This window comes from Xiphophorus maculatus, chromosome 19 (genome assembly GCF_002775205.1).
Source record: "Xiphophorus maculatus strain JP 163 A chromosome 19, X_maculatus-5.0-male, whole genome shotgun sequence".
Lineage (NCBI taxonomy): Eukaryota > Metazoa > Chordata > Actinopteri > Cyprinodontiformes > Poeciliidae > Xiphophorus > Xiphophorus maculatus.
Window position 1 is genome coordinate 7,925,007 of NC_036461.1, and position 21,515 is coordinate 7,946,521.

Genomic DNA, 21,515 nt, shown 5'->3' on the forward strand with positions numbered 1-21,515 from the left:
ACATGTTTTGGGCAAAAAAATCCTGCAAAACTGAGAGTGAGTCGACTCGATCTCAAGTTCCTCTCAAAAGATCATTTACAGTTAGCATCATGCAGGACTGCCCTGAGACAGACTGGCGACTTGTCCAGGGTACACCCCGCCTCTCGCCTGAAGCGTTTTCTGGAGATAGGCACCAGCACCCCTCCCAACTCCACTCGGGACAAGGGTGTACAGAAAATGGATGGATGGATCATGCAGGACTCATAGCCTTCTTTGGTCATTTTTTCACATGTTCCATGTTCCTAAAACTGAACATCTACAATTGAAGATATTTAGTTGTTGTTGTTTTTTTTTTTTTTCACATTTTTGGCTTAGCTATGAACTTATTAGCAGAAATGTCCTTGTGTATGAGGCAATTTTTATGCAATGTAATGATGGCAGCTTATGTTTCCTTGGAAGCAACCATGTTTGACATAAGGAGGATTTCAATCATCATTCACTTTTAACCTTTCTTTCATCCTTGCCTAAGGATGAAAGACTTGAATAAGTCTAAGGTCAGGAAAAGGGCAGATTATATCTCTGCAGACCCCACACATCCTGCTTACTCACTGTTTAGTCTTTTATCTTAAAATCAGCACTACAGAAATGTATTTGTAAAACAAGCAGCCATCTGTCTGTCTGATGGACAAATAGCAGAGTGCCTAGACTGATACCATGCAAATCTGCACGGATTTGACCTTGCCTTCCTCTTTTGTAAAAACAAAGTATGAATACGTATTTACAAGAAAGAAAAAAATGTGTCCTTTTTATATATATTTATATTTAAATGTGCTATTTCAGAGAAAAAGCAGAACCGAAGTCAAATCAAATTCCTCGTTTGTGTTCACAAAGCTGACTCTGATTGTTTCTAGGATAATTCTGAAAACAACAAGTATCTCCTGCTGTTTGTAATTTCTCAGCTGAATGTAAATGTACTGCTATTCAAGTAGTTAATGAAATAATAGAGAAAAAGATTAAATTCCAAGAAAAAAATAATATTCCCTACTTTCTGCTTGATGAGAAATCCAAACATACAGTGAGGTTTTTGGTTTTTTTTGGGGTTTTTTTTATTCCCTCTACCACAGCAAGTACCAATTAGGATGTAGCCTTGAAAGAGGAATGCAGAGGTGCTTGAAAGCAAGTGCTGATGAGTGGATGAAAATAAAGCCTACTGTCATTTCCTGCTGCAACGTGATTACAGGGTACAAAGAAATGGGAAGGGGAAAAGCTCCCACTTTCTGTCTGGGGATTGCAATCGCAGTGTTGCACCTTCGGATCAGATGGATGCACACAGTTCATGTTCTCCTAAAAACTGGACGACTGTGGTATAATTGGCTTCACATGTTGTTTTAAGAGACTGGAGGAAGTGTAGCTATGTGCCATCCATTTCTTCTGCAAATATGATGCCTGTTGTCAAACCAAATTTAATCTTTCCTGAAGTCTGACCAAAGAATTTCACACAGGGAAGAGACATGTTGGAAACAGGAACATAGTGTTTCTACAAATGGGCAGTAACAGCAAGGAAAGAGTTAAGTGCTGGCCCTGAAAACAATCAATCAGTTTTTTCTGTTAAAGGAAGACTTTGCTATCTGAATGGTTTGGGTCCAAACAGAGTGACAGATTTTTACTGAAAAAATAAATAAATAATAATAATTAGGATTAAAATGTTTTGTAAGAAAGCCTTGGTAGAGGTAACAGAACAATTTACAACAATCAAAGCATGTATACACATCAGGCTTTTCATCAAATCCATCCATAGTCCTTGAAATGTTTTATATAAAGCTGGGCAACATTATGGTTATTTCTCCATACCTGAGTTGTGTGCAACCTGGTTCCAATTCAGATTACAATACACGTTAGCATTCAAGTATTATAATTGTGGTACTTGTTTCCACTTATTACATTTAATTGCCAAATATGATTAACTACATTAAAAATTTATAAATTTGATAAATACTAAAATAAATTCCTTTGCTGTTTATCAATTTCTTTCCTTCACATTCCACAGCAGTTTTAGAAATGAAGGAGTCACACTGCAAAATCTCCACTGTTAATTTATGTGCTAAAAATCCGTAAAGGCAAACAGCAGCCTCAAAATTTTGTTCAACTTTCATCCCAGAAGAATCTTTTATCGCCAGACTTTGTTGAAAGTCTGGTCTGCCTCTCAGGTGTGTTTCGACAAAATGATTAACACCGCCGGTCGGAGTCCTCTAACCTCCAGCTCTGTTACAGCAGAGGATGTGACCTTCAAGCCTGCAGAGGATTAGATGTGAATGACGCTCTTTGGGCATCCAGAGGGTTTTCTCTTCACACCTGGCTGTCTCCGATGAGATCAAGCTGTTTGGAGAGAGGCTAACACTCCAAGTGATCATCTCAACTCTTTAAAAGTCACAGTTCTGGAGGGGGAAAAGGCAAAGGATCCATGCTAAAAAGTTTTTAGAAGGACTCCTCAGATTTTACGATTCCCCCACATGCCTGGGTAAAGAGTATTTTTAACTTAATGTAGAGCTGCAGGTGTTCATATTCATCAGATATGTTTTCATATTTTTCTTCAGTTTCATAGATGAAGAAACTGCCGTTGACTCATGTAAGGAACACACTAAAGCCCACAGGCTGCCCAGAATGACTAACTCTGCTCTCATGGCTCAATGCTTTACCCTCTGGTCTTCTATCTCTGAGTAAATTATGTACGTTTGTGGGTTTCGCCCTACCTGCTGGGAAGATTAGAATATAAATGTAGCCTATGACATACCAGTGACCTGTTTGTAGCATCTTCTTATCCTAAAACCAGTTTCTGATCAAAAATATTTTCAGGAAAAACACCCCAAAACAAGCTCAACAGAAATGTTAATGACATCTCCCGAAGTTTGCAAACGTAATGAGATGCTCCTGATTTGTTCTCGTCTGAATGGTCTAGATGACAGTTTATGCTAAAATGAAGACAAACAACAACATTCAAGGGCTCAGTCTGGAGGGAAACTGAGCGGAAAAGTCACAAGCTACGTGAATAATGGATCTCAGACAATTTTCCTCTCATGTTACTCCTCATCATCTTCACCTTGTATTTGAAAAGGAAAGTTTCTGTCTGTCACTATCTGTTCTTTACTAACGTCAGAGAGCAACAAATAAAACCTTTCTGCAGCTCCCAGCCAGTCATTTTGGATTCTACAACCAGTCTGAGTGAAATAGATTATATTTTATTTAAAAGATAAAATAAAAACAGTTTGGTTTTTATTCTTCAATGTGGGTCTACGCAATTGAATTTTCTTGAATATTTTTTTATAATTGTTGCAAAATAGACTCCTATAATCATTCAAATATTCAACATCTAAATATACAGATTCAATTTTAAAAAACCAACCAAACAGCTCTTATTAAAGTGAAGTGGTATAAAAACCTAAAAGGTAAACTTCAAAGACTCAAAATGATTGAAAAAAAATAACCAAAGTTCAAAGAGAAAGATTAAAAGATATTCAGAAAGCCTGAAAAAGCTATTGATCAAAACCACTATAAAACATCACAAAAAGGCTTGGAATGAAAACAGAAAGAAATAACATGTTTATCTGGAAACCTTTTAACATTAAGACAAAGGTAAACATGGCTGTGCAAAGGGTTATTATCACTGACTGAAAGGGAAGACTGTTTGAGCTCCAGGAACGTCACACTGAGCATTAGATGTGAATTAAAGGCTGAAACAACACACACCTTCACTTTAGACCCTATTTACATCAAGTTGTTAAACCGCTTTTACTGTACTTATACAGTCAGGTTAAAAAGTCGACCCAGAGTGCTTCCAAAGGATTATGGAGGGAAAGTAACAGCCATGTTCTGCAGATCAAATCTGATTGATGGATTATCATCTCTAACAAAGGTGCAGCTTTGTTTTATTCTGGAAAATAGGGGTGCATTCCCATCAGTCTTTGAAGTGTTACAAGGCTATTTTCAAATATTTAAAACCTGACATTTTAAAGAAAGTAGAAAACACATCAGACACCTTCCAATCTTTGCAGGAGTGTGTTCTAGTTCAGTCTCAGATGCTACAGACATGAGTAACAGGTTAAATTATAAAGTTCATGACAGGACAAATAGAAGAAGACTGAACATAAATTGCATGCTCTCAAGGCTTGAAGGAGAAAGTCTCTTTTTCCTAAAAATGACCTCATATCAGGCTTGTTTTGCAGCATAAGTATTTGGGCATCGTACAAACCATTGAGTTGAGCAACAAATCCCCAGGGCACTAAAGGTTTCTCGAGTCAAATGTAACGCCATATGTCCAACAAGGAACAAGGACTGGGTCAGTGGTCCCAAACATAACAGCAAATATACAACAGCACGGAACAAAAGGTGATAAATGTGTCACAGCCATAATTGCATATCCTTGAAATACAATGGTGGAACCTTAAGAGAACTGTGTAGGATTAAAAGAAAGCAAGAAAAAAAGAGGAAAGAAACAGGCTCTATGGGGTCATCTTTATGGGTTTGATTCAGACTGTAGACTTAACTGCAGACTCCTTTGATTTCATAATCTCTAACAGGTCATAAGTTTCTTCCAGGTCCCTCCACTTCCTCAAAATGAACACCAAATATTCTGTAAAGATCTGTACACAACTCCCCACCCTGACCTCACAGCGAATGTGCACACAGTCAGACTTGACCTTAGTTTGCTTCCGAACACAGAGAAGGAGATTTCAAATGACAGGAGTAAAGATTTTTAGTTTGTCCTGCTTGGGTGAGCCCTGCTCTCAGGGTCAGACTCGGTGGCAGCTTTGTTCTTTTGGCATCAGCAGTTTAAACAAGGTCAATCAAAGCTCCTCAGCTTCATCTCAGCAGCTAATCAGCTGCTGCCCACCTCTTTTTAAAGTATATGCAGATTAGAGATGTGGGGAGCCATTTAATGCTTTTTGTTCCTGTCCAGTTTCACATAGCTTTCATCAGACTTCATGCAAAGTTATGCACCCAAAAACGTAACGTATTTTCAAACCCTAAAGCCATTTTTATTTGTTGCAAAAAATTATCACTTACCACCTACAGAAAAGATGTTTATCAGCAACCTAGCAAGTAGCAGTAGACATCAGCTGGAGGGCAAAGTGACCCAGCAACACAACAACACATCTAAGTGTATTTTTGCAGAGCCAAGAGAACAAACTCCCCATATGCCACACTGAGTCAGTGCTAGGTATGAGTTTTATTTTTAAGAAAAGAAGGAACAAGGAGAAAAAAATCAACATCTACAACATTCTGAAGGCTTTCTAAAGCTTGTGAGACACATTTTCCACTGACATTGTATTGCTTCTTAGCCTTATATTCAAAACCTGGCTGCTAATAATGTGTTTCTTACTCATTTATTTTCTACCAAATCTTCCATATGCTCTTTTGCATTCAGATTGAACAACTTTTTTTTTCCTTCACAGCACTGTGCTGTTGAGCCATTTCAAGTAGCCTTTCAGTTATCACCATTAAAGAAGTTAATCACTCAGAGGTAGCAAGGTTAACACTGACTAGTAAGAAGTTAGAAAGAGATGGCACTTTACTAACTTATTAGAAAAGCTTAATATGCAATCTGTTTGAAAATCTCAGCATTTTACAGTAGCTTTCTAGCTGCAGTAGGTACATTTACAAAAATAGTTGGGGTTTTCTATATTTGTTATATTTGATCCTACATCATGACAGTATAAGATGAGATAGATAATCCATGAAAAAAAATCAAGCTCCACTATGTTGTGGTGAACCAGCTGTAGGATAGGAAAGAGAAAGGGGCAGAGTGTGAGCAGTGTGTACACAAGGATAACTGCCAGTGCTAAGACCCTCCTCCTGGCTCTGTTTGGTTGTTTTTATTTCGGTGTATTAAATCTGCAAATGGCAGTGGCACAACAGGGAGGAAGCAGGAGGTCTTTTTTTAACAAATTATCTGCCTGTGAAGACATAATGACAGATTTTTAAAATATGTAAATAAAATTTTATAAAAGTACCCAAGCTTTAATGGAGGAATACAACAACAGGCTGTGTTTTCTTTTAGTAGAAAAGTTGGACTAGCAGTCAGTAAGATTCGGACATAGTTAAATATTTTACAGCACACTTTGCTTTGTGTAAAGCCCCTGACTCCACCCTTAGGCACTAAACCAAAAGCACTTGTTTTGAAGCCTCCTGAAGGATGATAAATCCCTTTTTATGCATCCTCACGTGTCTCCAGCTTTGGACCCTTTGAGGATTCCTAGCAGAGCCTTTCACCAGCTGAGCCTACCAAGATTTTTTTCTTTCAGATTATGAAATATAAGGAGTTTCCTGTCTTTGCATTCTATGCATGTGTTCTGAAAGAAATAAGGTCATTATTCTGGTTTGACATGCATCTCGGGACGTAGAATTTGGATCTAAATTAGATTTTCTGCTATCTAAAACCTCAGTTCTCGTCTCACAGGATCTGTTGTACAAGTAGTTATCCACCCACACACAGAGATCAGGGAGATAAAGATAGACATGGGACATTTTCATGTAGACATTTACAATCTATCAGCTTTAATAAATAATAGAGCTAATCTTAGCAGCCCTAGCAGAAATCTCTCTGGTTGCAGATCCATGAGGCACCCGGGGGGAAGTGTGGCATGCCATTCGTTCACTGAAATGCATAATGAAAAATGTATGAGACATATATGTCCGTGGCAATACTTTACTTGATGGCCTTTGCCTTTTTAAAGAATGAAGAAGAAATGTACCATTTATCCAATCTTCCACCAAATGTTCTGCAGCACTGCAAACCAGCGGTGTGGAGGCAATAGATTACATTAATTTCCCTCTACATTGAAGCCTTAGGTGCTGCTTAATTGGGGTGCTTATTTTGACAGCATGAGGGATTACTTCACTGAGCAAAAAGTGTCGACAAAACTCGACTTTGTGCAGGAAAGATAACCTGAAGTGGCAAAGTGAGCTAAGTAACCTAAAGATTAGGAGCTGGGCCCAAATAGAGTATCGTTTGGACCCAGACTGTTAGAAAAATTATCCTCCTGTTCATTTACTTATGAGTTTATTTTACAAGTTATGTTTTCATATTATTACTCTCATATTATTACTCTCATATTATTACTCTCATATTATTATTCTTTTTATATTTACTTAACTTCTCTTTCTTTTGTAGTATAGTATATTATTAACTTTGTTTAGGATGTTTGCTTGGAAGCTAAAAACGTTAAAACATTCATGTGTTATTAGTTCCATATGTAACTGATTAGTTGTGGTCAGTCACATGCCCTTGTAAGGGCATGTCCACAGGAGGTTTCAGAATGTAAAGACGGTTGGTCAATTCTCTGTGTGACTGTGTGAAGAAGCCCAACCTCCTTTTTCTATACAATAAAGAGAAATGCAAAGAAAGATCTGGCAGAATTGATTCCAGACAGTGTTTGACAGCGATTCGTCGCGTCTGCTCTCAATTCTCCTGTTCTGCAGAAAAGAAAAGAAAACTAATCTCTGTCTCTGGCTGATTCTTTGCAGGTTAGGACAAAATAAACCTATCACAGACCAACCACGAGATCGCAATAGCATGTTTCTGTTTTACCCAAATATGGATTTAAACTGCCATCGACTTTCCAAACTTTACATTTGTGGTAACAGCCTAATGTGTGGTTTGGACCTTATAGCAGACTAAGTGGTAATTTATGAAGGAGACAAATAGCACTGGTCAAAGTCCCAGCATCTTCTACGTTGTTTACCCTCATATATATTGAAGGATATATATGAGTCTGAAGGACTTTCAGACTCTTAGCCATTTAGCTGAACCTGCACAAACAAAACACCTAAACAGTTCAGGAAGTCTCAAGGTGAATATCACCATGAAACGTTTGAGACCACCAACTGTTAAAACAGCTTGGTACAAAACAATTTAATTTGGGTTTGTTTTCTAAAACATCATAGTGGCTCAAAATGGACCAATAGTCAGGGTTAATTTGATCCAGTGGGATTTTACCCAGCATGCTGACTTTGGCTTGCTACCCCCAAAAATAGGTTAAATGGCCTAAGAACAGAGATAGATATCATGTCACGTTGAGTTTGAAGAGAAAAAAGTAGAGTAGTGGACGTTTAATAAGTAGTTAGACTAAGTCCTGTTTCAGCAGATTTGAACTATTTAGCAACTCAAGCCAAACTCAAAATCAAAATCTTTCTGTATATAGCGCTATTAGTGGATATATTCTGGCTAGAATTTCACAAAAGATCCTTTTTAGGTTTGTCAATGTTTTCTTAACTGAAATGTGTCAATATGTAACAGACTTCTGTCATAAGAGCATAATCTTTGCATTGACTTAAAGCAGTGGTCTCAAACTGCATTCCTTTTACTTTTAGATGTGTCCCTTGTCGTACACAGTGGATTTAAATGGCAAAACTGCCCTTCAGGACTGGAGTTTGAGACCACTGCAGTTGAGACAAGAAAACGTCTGTGGTTTATTCTTCCAGAAAAATGCTGGCAATTTAATCCATAATGGAGTAACTGAATATATGTAGGCTTATTTGAATGAATCATAGAAGGACAAAGTCTATTTTCTCATGCGATTTCCATTTCTTCTTGACAAAAAGTGTTTATCCAACCGTGTGACATGGAGAAAAATGATGAGAACCAGATTCAATGTTTCCTCTGGGATATTTTAATGTAGCACAGTGACAGGCTCAGTGTTTTCATTGTCAATCAAAGACCAATGAAGTTTGACTGAGCAATCATTTTGTGTCTGCAAGAAGAGTTCATCTTCTAATTCTATTCTGCAGGTTGGATTTTAACCATTGAAGCTCGAAGGCTGTCATTTCATTTTTAGCGAATGCTTCAGGAAGGTGTCAAATACCACTGATGATGTGATGATGATATGACACCAGATTTGAGATTTGAAAGTAAAATTGGGAATAATGAAGAAGTTCAAATTTTTATGTGTAGAAAGCTTTAAGCCATGTTTCCTTTTTTTTTCATAACACAAATATCCATTACTTTATGATGGCCAATCACTTAAAATCTCCAAGTAATATGCTGATGGTTGTGGTTGTAATATGACACAAAGTGGATAAACTTCAAGGGTGTGAATACTTTACCAGGGTAGGGTTTATTTGAGTTCTTTCCTATTTTGTAAAACCAGCGAGTTTAGATCAATCAACACACCGCCTCACGGTTAAACACATAGAATATCAATCTGCACTCCTTCAGATGCCACATGATTTATTAATGCAACAAGCCTCATTATTTAAGAAGCATATTGTGCAACACAATGGAAGCTGAGTCTCTCCAGGTTTGGAATCATAAATCCCCTTCAGGAGCAAAGTCTCAGTTATTCATGTCTAGCTGCAGGGGATGCCTTCAGGGATATGCAAGCAAAAGTAAACAGATTTTTAAGATAAATATAGTGACAAAGACTCTTTTTAATCACCACTCAGTTCAGAAAACATCTGAACTGAGTGGAATGACTGATTTTCCATACTCTATCCTTCTGGGTCTTCCATCTTATTTTTTCTATCAGTGGACCGAGAAGTTTGGCTTCCCTGACTCTTCCTGCAGCCTGTCCAACAAACTAAAAGTTTCTCAGATTCTCAATCATCCACATGGTTAAACAGATGTCTTCAGTAAGATTAAATCCACTGGTATGATTTCAGAAATTAATTAAAAGGAGAGCAGATGCTTCATTTCTCATTATGTAGGCGCTGCATTAATGGCCACAAATGCAGATTCAGCCACTAACATAAAACCTGAAATTAGTGAAAAGGTGAAAATGTTTGTATCGTGACAGTTGTATATTTTAAGCCTTTAAGTGCCTTTCTTGATTTACTTTTTAATAAAAATTAGCGGAAAAAGTGCAATACTGTATATTTACACCATTTAGACTTTAATATAATGGAACATGTATATTTTAATACAATTTCTCATTTATGAATTTAGTAAAATGTATTTGCATCATTAATCAATAAAATATTGTTTTATCAATATTCAGATAAATATTTAGTCAAAATCAACTGATAAACAGTTCAAGTTAAAGAGTTTTTACATCTTGTAAAAGTATTTAGAGTTTTTACTGTGGATTCTTGTCCCATTTTACCATCTCCTGTCAGTTCTTCCTGTGGTGGTTACTGTTCAGTCCAGATGTCTGGGGTTGTGAACAGACCCTTGTTGGTGTTATCTCAGACCTCAGGTGCTCCTTCCTGCTTCACCCATTTCAGAGTGTAATGATGTGTCAGCTTGTCTCTCTAACACTATGTGTATCTCTTCCAATGTCCTTACCAACGGTTGACTCAGCTCAGGAATGTATGTATGTGCATTGTAGCTGATGCTAAGCTCAAGTGGGTATTAGGAAAAAACTGAAAATTGAATTTCTTACTATCCTGGTTGCAATAAATGGGTAGCAGAGTGAACTGTGGCGAACATTACTACAAAGCTGGCATGTGTTCCTGTGTGTTAGTTCCTGTCGCTCACATGAACACAAAAGCTATGCAAAGGGAAGGTTCACTTTGTATAGCTAAGTTTTTTGCATGAACTAAAAACTGAAGCATGCACCTATTTTTAAGTGACTTTGTGAGAATGCTTTTATATTTTTATTGTTACACAGAATATAATTTTAGAGTTTTGTGTATTTTTTGTTCAGGTTGACTTAAAAAGTGAGCTGTTATTGTGACTGGTAAATTTTTCAAGCTACAGAAGTGTAATTGTTAAGGATGCGCCATTATGAAACTTTGTGCCAATATCTGAGAGAATTTACCAATATTGCTGAAATTGTTTATTACTCGATTAATAGTCAGAATGATTATTCTATTACTAAAATAACCATTTACAACAGACATAATCTAAATTAGTTTGAACTGTTTTGCAAAAAAGATTGGACGAAGATTTCAGTGTGCAGAAGTGAAAGCCTCAGCAACTGCACTAGTTACCATTGGCCTATTCAAAGTCTGTGGTCGTAGCATCTGTGTTTGAAAGAGTTCGGCAGGACCTTTAATGTGACATGTAGGACTACAAAAAAAGCAAAGCTTATGGATGAGTTTGGTGATGATCACCTGCATCTGTTCTGTTTTCCTTTTTTATTTTTGGTTGTTTGTTCACAACAACGCTGTAGACATGCGGCGTGTCTGCGAAGAAGTCCCATGCAATTTGTTTTCAAATGGTCTCTATGAAAAGTTGGAAATAAGAATATGCTGGGCTGACTATCTTAGATAGTTCAACGGGTGGACATCAATCGATTCATGATGCAAAGCAAATCTTTATTTGTACAAAGGTACAAATGTAGAGACACAACAGCCTCGTTGTGTTCCTGTGATGAAACAGACTCTGAAAACAGCTTGTTGTTGACATTCAAACATCTGCCAATCAGTGAGAGAGGAGAAACTGGTAAAAAAAAAAATAGACTCCTGCAGTAAAACTGGTGTGTTGTGTCAGATGTGTAGAATTACTTTCATTCTCCTGATCACAGAAATTTCAGTTTCCATGGAAGCAGACCAGACAGCCACACTGACCATGAATAGCATACTCAGTGAGCTGCAGTCGGGTCAGAACCGGCTTCCTGCGTCAACATGTGCAGCAGACATGATGTGCTGATGATTCACAGTCAGGTGGAAAAATATCTGTTTGGATAAAATTGGTTTTACAGAAATAATCTTAGAAATTCAAGAGCTTTTTTTTATTATTATTTCTCAGAAGTGAAAACGCAGCGTGGATCTGCGACATGAAAGAGATGCTTTACAAATCAAAAATTAGTTTTAAAATAACAGAAAGATCATGTCTAATTTGAAGACAGATGGCGCAACAAAACAAGTCTTCTCTTAATAAAAAAAAGAGGGCTTTGATCAATACAGCATTTTAAATTGAGGCCAGAGCTAAAGAGTTGTGCTATGTGGAATGATGTATGTAAGATTAAGACATATATCTGTATCTTTACAAATGTATTTCACATTCATTCAACATATCCACTTTAAAAAAGATTTGATCAAATTAAGAAAATCTGTTTTCTGTCTGAAACCATGGTGAGTCATGAGCCTCAAGCTGGGTCAGTCAATACAGGAAAATGCATCCTGTTTTAGTGGGAACGCCTCAAAAGGCTATTTATATTTCAGAAATGTTCATTTTAAATTTATTTATCTTTGAAAGTCTCATGAATCTCAGTTGTACTTTTTTAATACATTTCTTTCATTTTTACAGATTTTCATGCTAGTAAGTATGCTGGCAAATGCCCTTTAAATTAAAAGAGTTTTGTACATTTTATGTGCCATTTAGTCCAACCTTGAAAGTAATAAAATCCAAAGCCAAAATTATAATGACAAGTAGCAGGAACTGCTGGAAACCGGGGAACTTAAGAACTTAGCACATGGATTACTGACTGAAGACAGGTGCACTGATTGTGGATGAGAGACAGATGTACAGAGCTGGAAGGCATCACAGGAAATAGTTGAGAATATTAGATGCCTAACAGGAAAATATCAAAAACAGCTACAAATATTTCAAAACTAGACCTTGTCTTCTATTTAATGTGTTTCATTTCCCCCCACCTCATCCAGTGTACTCAGGATTGTACAATGTATGTGCCTGAAGTATGAGAACACTAATTATTTCTGGTGTAAATAAACTGATGAGGCAGTTTCCCCCTGATGCACCAGTAAATATCAGCTGGGCATCAGCCTAACATCTGCTGCAGATTTAGTTCTGCAGGACAGACCTCTGAGAAAGCTCGTGAAACCCACAAGGAGCCACTTTAGCTGCTGCCTGGAACTGAATCGAGTCTCCAGCTGTCATAAGTCGTCATCTTTGACTGCTTGGAGTTTAATCAAACTAAACTTTCCCCCTCAGGAGGCTTCCTGAAGCTTCCCATTATTCACACTTAGACTCGTCAAAGTTTCCATGCCTCTCAGGAGCTTGGTGAAAAGCTGTTCATATATCAGCTATATGATTAAAAATAAGATGGATGCATATTTGTTCGCTTTCATTTAGTCTTAAATATATTTACAGACTGCTTTGCAATTTCCAATTTCCATTTTAAAGAGTCTCATTTGAATAAAAAGGAGCAGAAATGTCACATTCAGATGAACCAATCTTCATCAACCTGGATGCTCATCAGTTTGCTCATTATGTAAATGATTTCCAGGCATAATAAACTTATTAGGATGTAATATGCATGTTGGATCTGATTATGAAGGCTTGGTAATAGTGATGTTTGAGAAAAAAAAAACAATGTGTGCCACATCTACAGGGCGTTGGAGATTGGAACTTTGAAATTTCTCAGATTTTGTGAAAACTTTTATGTGATTGGGTAAGTCAAGGTACTACACAGCTTTGAGGTAAGATGAAAATTATTCATAGATTATAACTTTTCTGTTTGAAATGAAAATCTAAATCGAGCTCTAAGAGATGTCCAAAACTTGGAATATTGTTTTAGAACTTAACCATTCTTTAAACTTTTTCTACAATCTAATCCCTGACATTTTCTGAATACATGGTTTTCTTCTTTCATATGCTCATGACAATATCTGAGGTTCGGAGCACAAATCGTTGGAATCCACCGTCCAAGTTATTTTAAACTTTTTAAGCATCATTGGAGTTGCATGTTGAATCATAATTTCTTTCTTCATTAGTTTCTTTCAATTGATGTCAGATGAATTTCTGGCAAGAAGTATTCTAAGTTTACTTCATCTTGATAATCATTTGTACCAGTGTTTAGTTTCCAATAGAAAACAGATATGACATGGGCTAACTTTAAATGACACATACAGTGAACACTTACTGTCTCAGCCTGAGGCTAAGCTACACAGATGGACTACAGATCAACAAAGTGGACCATCAAGAACAGCACCTGCTGATAAATCACTGTTACAAGGGCTGATTATTATCACATCAAGTTCTGTTAGGAAAAAAAGAAGGTCATCAGTGAGAAGTAATGGACTGAAAACTGGCCCAGAAAGTAATGAGAGACAGCTAACATCAACTCCTGCTGATTCTTTGGGTTTATTTACATCCCTACGGGTTTATTGATCTATTTCAGTCATCAGACTCTGACTGGTCCATGTGAGAAAATGAACAAAAGTGCAGGAACATTGCTATCATATTCAATCAGCTCTGACCACATTCAGTCATTATTCGATGTTCATCCATGTCATATCTAATCAGCTGCAGAGGATTCAGATATTATAAAATGTAAAAGGTGCCTGTTTATGATCAGGCTGGTTCTGAGAGAAACTCTGAGCTGATGAACCAGTTGTCTGGAAAACGTGTTTCCAGAACACAAAACAGCTGAGATCATCCTGAAGATAAACTCAATGTGACAGTGCGAGGTCTTTGTAATGTGAATGGAGTTCCATCTGATCTCCAACAACCAACACTAAACCACAGATCACGCTTCTCCATTATAACATCAGCTGCCAGGTTCAAATGAGCCGAAAGCTCACCATGACGGTATGATACTCTGCTGCCATCTAGTGTTTGGAGCCTGTCTCATTTTAGTTTCGACAAATAAAGGAAACTTCAGAGTAAGTGGAAAAGTTCAAGAATTTTCATTTGCAATTTATTGCCAACAACACGGACCTAAGATATTAAATATTTCAAATCCATTTAATTTGTCAATATTCCATCTGTACCTGCATTAGACAGAAAATGTTCTGACATTAAGAAAACCAAGTCATTATCTTTCAGATATTGTTCAATTTATCTTGCAAACACGTCTTAAAGTCAGTGATGGTTCCTACATGAATGTTACTCTAGAGTCAAGACAAAGATTTCCATCTGGAAATTCTGACCACAATACATGTTTAGTATTTTTCTAATCTAACTCTTGAAGCTACTGTGTTCTTTCTGTTCAGTAATTAGGAACAAACTTTTCAAGATAGATGTTTACTTAAGTCATATATCACTCTCTTTGTCTGCTGGTGTTTTTTATAGGCTACGCTCTATACATCAAAGCCGCTAATTAATTTAATTTATACTAAATGAAATCATCATAAGAAATGTCTTCTATGCATAAGATATAACATTCTATGATGCTCAGCAGCACCTTAAAAGGCTTTCATTTTGATTTCTAAATCCAACTTTTCTGACTGAGGTCAGTTTAAAAGTCAAGCCCTCAGATTTCTGAGCCACACCTTTGCATTACGTGCAGAATGCAGATTTTCATTTTCTAGGTGAAAAATTAATAGACAGCCCTGGTAAATAGATGTGGTCTTTGTGGCAGTATACATTAATATAAAATCTCTGCTGGACTTTTCTTTAAAAAAAAACAACAGCAAAAAAAACCCCCATCAAAGATCATTACAAATAACTTTTTTCTGGCATTTTTGCATTTAAGATGACTACATAAGTCATTTCCTGCTGCAACGCGTTCAGCTGTGCTTTGCTTTGTGTTGAATTCAACAGGTGTTGGATCTCAGAGCTTTTTTTAAAAACCAGCTATTGATGTGACGTCTCTGTCCTGATGAAGCTGCAGCTGATAATTAACACAGTCAGTGAAAACAGACTCTTTCTATGGGCTCAGCTTAGTGAACATAATGATTTATCAGTGCAACACTAATGAGTACAGATGCTCATTGTGGTGTCTTTAATTTGCATAAATTATATTCAGTCTACAACACAGAATACAATATTTCTGATTACAAAGTGTTTGAGTCACTGAGGTGTGTATAATAGTGTTTGAGGATGGCTCATTGTTGCACCGTGTTCACTGGCCACATTGATATCTAAAGATATTTCCAGATTTAAAACCCACTTGGCGATTTGACATACACTTTTATCAAAACTCTCTGGTCATACAATATAAATCTTGAATTAGACACTAAAGAGCAAACAGTATTCTGGATACAAGCTGCTGAAATGAACAGCACCATTGTAGCAGATAGATCATCAATCTGTAAACGTGCTTGTCACTCACACAGACTGTTAGAACAGTTGCATCACATTCTGCTTAGCCATCTGATCTTTAACTCTATGCCTTGCCAGTTTTCAGGCAGTTCAATCTTGATATCAGATTTGTTTTGTGAGAAGAAATTTAAGTACTCAACTAAATGTAATACTTTAATAATATTAATATTAAAAATTATTAATATACTCAACTAATACTCAACTAAATGAAAATAACTTTGCTGATGTTCAATATTTGTTTTTTTTATTTGAAATACCATAATGTTCATTAAAACAAATCATCTCTCCCTCCTTTGCAATTTTTTGTTTCTGCCAAGTCATTTTAAAAAGGATTTTATACAATTATATTAAACTAAAGTATAAAAACTTATGGAAATAAATTAGGCATAAATCCAACTCTTTAATGTTTCATTTTGTTCCTCTGAAACCTGTTACTGAGAGTTTGTGATGTATAAGTGTGTAAAACAAAATCTGCCACACAAAATCACACAAGACATGCAGATTCATCTCAGTAAAAGGAACTGCAGGCTCCTGTCAAGCTTATTGGCAAACCTTCTGAAAATAAGCTTTTAGCAAGTATTAAACTTTTAATTAAGCCCACATATATAAAATATGTATGATAAATTTTTATCTTAAACATTATGTTTTTATTAGCTGTAAGCAGAACATCTACATTAATTATAAACAAAGGCTCAAAAACATCACTGTGTAACTAAACTCTATGGGTTTTGCTTAGTGGTTGAGTTAACGAAACAAATTAAATGTTCTCAAAGCTTTCGGATTACTGCCCCCTGTGGAAAAACTCTAAATGCCCCTCAACATATAGAGAGAGATGCCAAAGCATTTTATTACAAGGAATACATTTCTCTTGATTTAATAAAGACATCTTTTATTTTGCATTTCTGAAAGACAAAAATGAGTAAAATCCTAATTAACAAACTTGTTTTTTTCCTATTGTAAAATATGAAGTGACTACAGTACTAGTGTGTGCAAAAAGCCCAAGTGGGAAGGTAACTTAAGGAGAAAAACATGAAAGGAATGCTGGAACGATAAAAAGAAAAGTCTTTATAGAAGTTGATAACTCACAAAAGAGGGAGTGTTTTGATTTTAAAATTCTCTAGTTCCTCAATTACAGAATAAAACTAGTTTCATAATTGGATTTCAAACACACTTGACCTGCTGGCTCTCAGTAACATCATGTAGCTATTTGGCAGTAACAATAAAAGCTCCTTGGTTGTGGAACTCTACCAGTATGAATCATCCAGCGACATCTTCTCTTTATTTCACTGGTCCTTTATGCTGAGAACTGGATCCACCAGTCGATTGTGAACATGCATTAAACCTACAGTAAAAAAAACACAAATATTAGATGCATAGTTCTGTAGCAGAGATGAAAAAATGTTACTGAATCTGGAAACATGGTTGACATGTTTCTTTACAGGATAACTTTACAGGAAAACTGTAAACTTATTGACCAGCAAATGCTGTTTAAATCTCATTAAAAATGTATCCAAAAAATCTTTCACTTCTGCAATATTGTTAAAATATTAAATATTCTATTCTAGAGTGATATAGAAAAACTACCCCATTGCATTTGTTACATTAAGGCTGGTGTGTTGGGATTATTTGAAATCATAAAACTGAATAATTTAAATCTAAAGCCTTTAGCTAATCTAAAACTGCAAAAACAGTTCTGATGAGAATTACAAGGAGAGATCAGATAATCTAATTTTAGCTTCTCTAAACTCAAAATAAAGTCTGAAATGTTTCTTCTTGTATACAAAGCTCTCCAAGAACCCAGAAAAAATCCAATATAGAGACATCGTCCACCCCATTTACATAAACAGGATGTGCCAGTACCTTTGAAGTATTTCACAGTTTTGACACGTAGTTCCAGCGTGGCGTCCTCGTCGCACACAAAGATAGTGTGCGGGTGCTGCTGGAAGGCCGACACTGTCCACATGTGGTTCACCCCCTCTTCGATGGCCTTGTACAGAGCGAATGCTTTGTGAGCTCCTGTGATCAGAATCATTACCTGAAGGAGAACAGGAGAATAAAACCCAATGAGGTGGAGGCAGGGCTTCCATGTCTGGGGGGAACAGGGTGGGCTGACCTCCTTGGCGTCCATTACGGTTCCCACTCCCACTGTCAGAGCCATGGTAGGAACCTTGGAGAGGTCGTTGCCAAAGAAACGAGCGTTCGCCACGATGGTGTCCTTCGCCAGAGTTTTAACTCTGGTCCTGGAAACGAGGCTGGAGCCGGGTTCGTTGAAGGCAATGTGGCCATCAGGGCCAATTCCTGTGAGGAGGGGATGAGAGATTCAAGACACCGCATGTCAACATGAAAACTTTCAGAAACACATCAGGAAATGCACGAGACTAAGACATACCAAGTCACTAAACATCATCTAAGCACCACTCTTTGGTGTGGACATTGTTACTGAGTGAAGAATCAAAGTCAACCATTTTCAGATGTTTCAACTATGGCCAGCCAGTTAAATATCCTGGACTTGGAAATCTTGTTGAAATCCCTGCTAAGTATCCAAGTATCTAGATCTTTAAGGTTTATAGAAGAAGACTACTGTTTAGTTGCACTGGCAGCTAATATAATGTTTTAAGAACAGTTTTGAATGTTTAACTGAAGTCTTATCAGCTTTGTTTTGAAGCTGAAAAATCTTGTTTTTCAACAACTGCTGTCTTACAAAATGTGAGTATTCTCCTATGCTCCTAATTTACCTAACAAGAGACTGTAAAAAATATTTTCATGATCCATTTTATTTTAAATTACAGCTTTTAGTAGATAAATTGTAATCAGTTAAAATCTGTATCAAAATGAACATTAGCTGCACAACCATGAATAAAAAATCTTTAATTTTCACCTCCAACAAACAGCTCGATCCCTCCAGCCGCAGCGATCTTCTGTTCATAAGCATTGCACTCAGCCTCTAGGTTCTCTGCATTCCCATCCAGGATGTGAGCGTTGGCCGGATCGATGTCGATGTGCTTAAAGAAGTTGTTCCACATGTAGGAGTGGTAGCTCTCCGGATGAACACGAGGCAGACCTGCAGGACGAAAACGTTTGTGTCAATAAGAGAAGACGACCAACAGTCTCCAGCTGGTGAACACTCGAGGAATACACGTTTGATTTCTTCCAGGAATTAACTTGTTATGGTCACATAAAAATCTGGCGTTTTTGCAAATAAATTTTAGAAATTAACAGGGTGTTAAGAAAATTTTGCAAGCATCAGGTAATTTTGCTTCAAACCGCCTGTATTTTGTTTTTTTCCCCACTAACTTTTGTGACTGAAATTTGATCTAATCGATTCAGCTGCACAGACGGCAGAATTCTTGTCTCTGTCAGCAGAGAAACGTCAGCCTGGGAGGAGGTGGAGAAAGATAAAAACAAAACCCTACAGAAAGGTTTTATTCAAACAACAGATTTAATCCAAGCAACAAAACAGACATGAGGGGGGAAAAATGAAAAATCAGAATGGCTGAAATAACTTCAATTTACATTTTTTGCCAACCACTTTTTACTAAAAGTTTAATGATGTACATAATACAATTTGTTTAGAAGTTTCCATTTACAAATTGAGACTGAGATTTCTGCCCATTCTTCTCTGCAAAATACCCTCAAAGTAGTAAGAGAGTAAAGTAGGAAAGAGCCTCTGCAAGGGCGGTACAATGTCTCGCAAATGTATCATTGTTGCAAAATACTAAATATCAATGATGTAAAAAACTCCTTTAACTGCAAAAAAAATTAGATAAGCATTTAAGTAGATTTCAGGTGCTCTTTGATATTATTATATGTGTTCCTTATTGAATAAGAAATTGTTTTAAAATGTTCTGGTTCATATATTAGGAAGCTACAACAAAGTTGTTTATTTTTTTGCTGAAAAAGCAAATCTTTCCAGATGCAACATGGTCAGTAAAAACCATGTTACTGAGATACAGTTATAGCATTTCTTGTTTCCTCCTAGAATCCCAAACCACCATTCTCTATTTAGATTCTACAGTATTTATGTGTCGGAGCTGTCGCCCACATCATCATACATCACCGTTCTTTTTTTCCCCCAAAATCGTGCAGTATTACCGTGAACATCAATTTTCAGGTCATATCCTCTGAGCCCTGATAGTGTCATTCTAACACATAAACATGCTTTAATTGAAACAGTTCTTTTATAGCGCACGCTGTATGTTTAGAGATATTGCCCTGTTGGAATGCAGATCTCCACCCAAGTCTCAAGTGTTTTTGCTTAAACCAATTTTCTTCTAGGACACTGCCTATTTTCCAACTGATGAACAAGCATCCCCACAGCATGATGTTGCCATAGGCATATATCACAAAAGGAGATGGTGTGTTTATGTGCAGTCCATGTTTTCTGGAGAGTTTAGGTTGAATCAAACACGACTATTTCATACAGGTGCAGGCTGTGCATTCCGTTATTTTAGTGAACTAGAATAGCCATGTACAGAAAAAACAGCACATTTTCCTGTACTTCCAGCTCTACTGGTTGTGTTCCGACAGGCGCAGTAAATTGCACTCACCTACGTACTCATCCATATTGAAGGTTTTCACATACTTAAAGGAAAGGTCTCCACTTCTGTGGAACTCTATTAACTTCTGGTAACAGCCGTACGGAGTGCTGCCTGAAACAAAGCCAGAATCATGGCGCATTAGAGCCAGTGAAATCACAAATAAGGCTACGGAGAGAAATACAGTAAAAGAGAGTCTGTTTACCTGTGGGTAAACCCAAAGTAAAGTATCTGTCTGCAGAAGGTTTGAACTCGACGATCCTGTTTCGGATGTATTTAGCTGCCCACTCACTGGCCAGTTCATAATCGTCCAGAATCACCAGCCTCATGCTGCTGATAAGAGCCCTCAGTGAACAAAGGGAATACACTTATATCACAACCATAAACAAGAACTGATATTGGAGCTAACGCTAGTATGTACGGAAACTCCTGCAGTTGTTCAACGTTAACTTATTCTCTGTTGTTAATTATTATTATTATGTCATTATTCTGCAGCTACTAGTTGTTTTCAACACCAGAATAATAAAACAGAGCAGCGTTACCTGCTAAAATCCCGCTGGTTCTAATCAAACTGTACACAGCAGACTGCAGCCTCCTAACTCACATGACCAACAGCGGGTTAAGTGAGTTTAAAGCGGAACCTATGGAAGTCCGCTAGTGTCAAAAATCTGAAGCAAAAAAAAAAAAAAAAAAAAAAAACGCACATTAGAAAAAAAGAATGACGTATAGACTTTTACTGTGTTTAAAAAAAAAGCTCCACAACATTGCAAGTTTATTTTAAGGTGGATGTGTGAATTTTGGGTTTTTACATCTGGTCAGGGAAAGATTCCAATGCTGCATTTCTTTATGGACTCTATACAAACTTTACCCATTTTTTCTGCTTCTGCATGACTACATTGAGGGAGATGGTTGGTTAATAATCTCTTTAAAATTGTCATCTGCTTAATCATTTGTTCTTCCTTATACGCTGTAAATTGTTTAAGATTAAATGTAAGAATCACTAGTCATTTAATGAAAGTCAGAATGAATTACATATTTTTCATTTTTAGAAAAAAATCTCAATATGGATTTTTTCATCTTAAAACACTGATTCATAGTCCAATAACATGACTTTATCT

The 21,515-nt window shown here is 36.8% G+C and overlaps 1 protein-coding gene across 3 annotated transcripts; it reads right to left on the reverse strand.

The window, feature by feature from the left end:
* Positions 1 to 16,730: 16,730 nt before the first annotated feature.
* Positions 16,731 to 21,050, reverse strand: gnpda2 (glucosamine-6-phosphate deaminase 2). Of its 3 annotated transcripts, none has more exons than XM_023353380.1 (7): positions 20,940 to 21,050; positions 20,603 to 20,742; positions 20,410 to 20,511; positions 18,741 to 18,923; positions 17,976 to 18,160; positions 17,723 to 17,897; positions 16,731 to 17,204 (listed from the first exon to the last, which is right to left on the reverse strand). In XM_023353380.1, exons 2-7 carry the CDS (start codon positions 20,724 to 20,726, stop codon positions 17,146 to 17,148), a joined length of 828 nt encoding a protein of 275 aa, XP_023209148.1. In that variant the 5' UTR covers positions 20,727 to 20,742; positions 20,940 to 21,050; the 3' UTR covers positions 16,731 to 17,145. The 3 variants fall into 3 exon arrangements, with proteins under 3 accessions (XP_023209148.1, XP_005797779.1, XP_023209150.1); XM_005797722.3 differs by having other exon boundaries at positions 20,603 to 20,727; positions 20,940 to 21,049; XM_023353382.1 differs by having other exon boundaries at positions 20,603 to 20,730; positions 20,940 to 21,033.
* Positions 21,051 to 21,515: the final 465 nt, after the last annotated feature.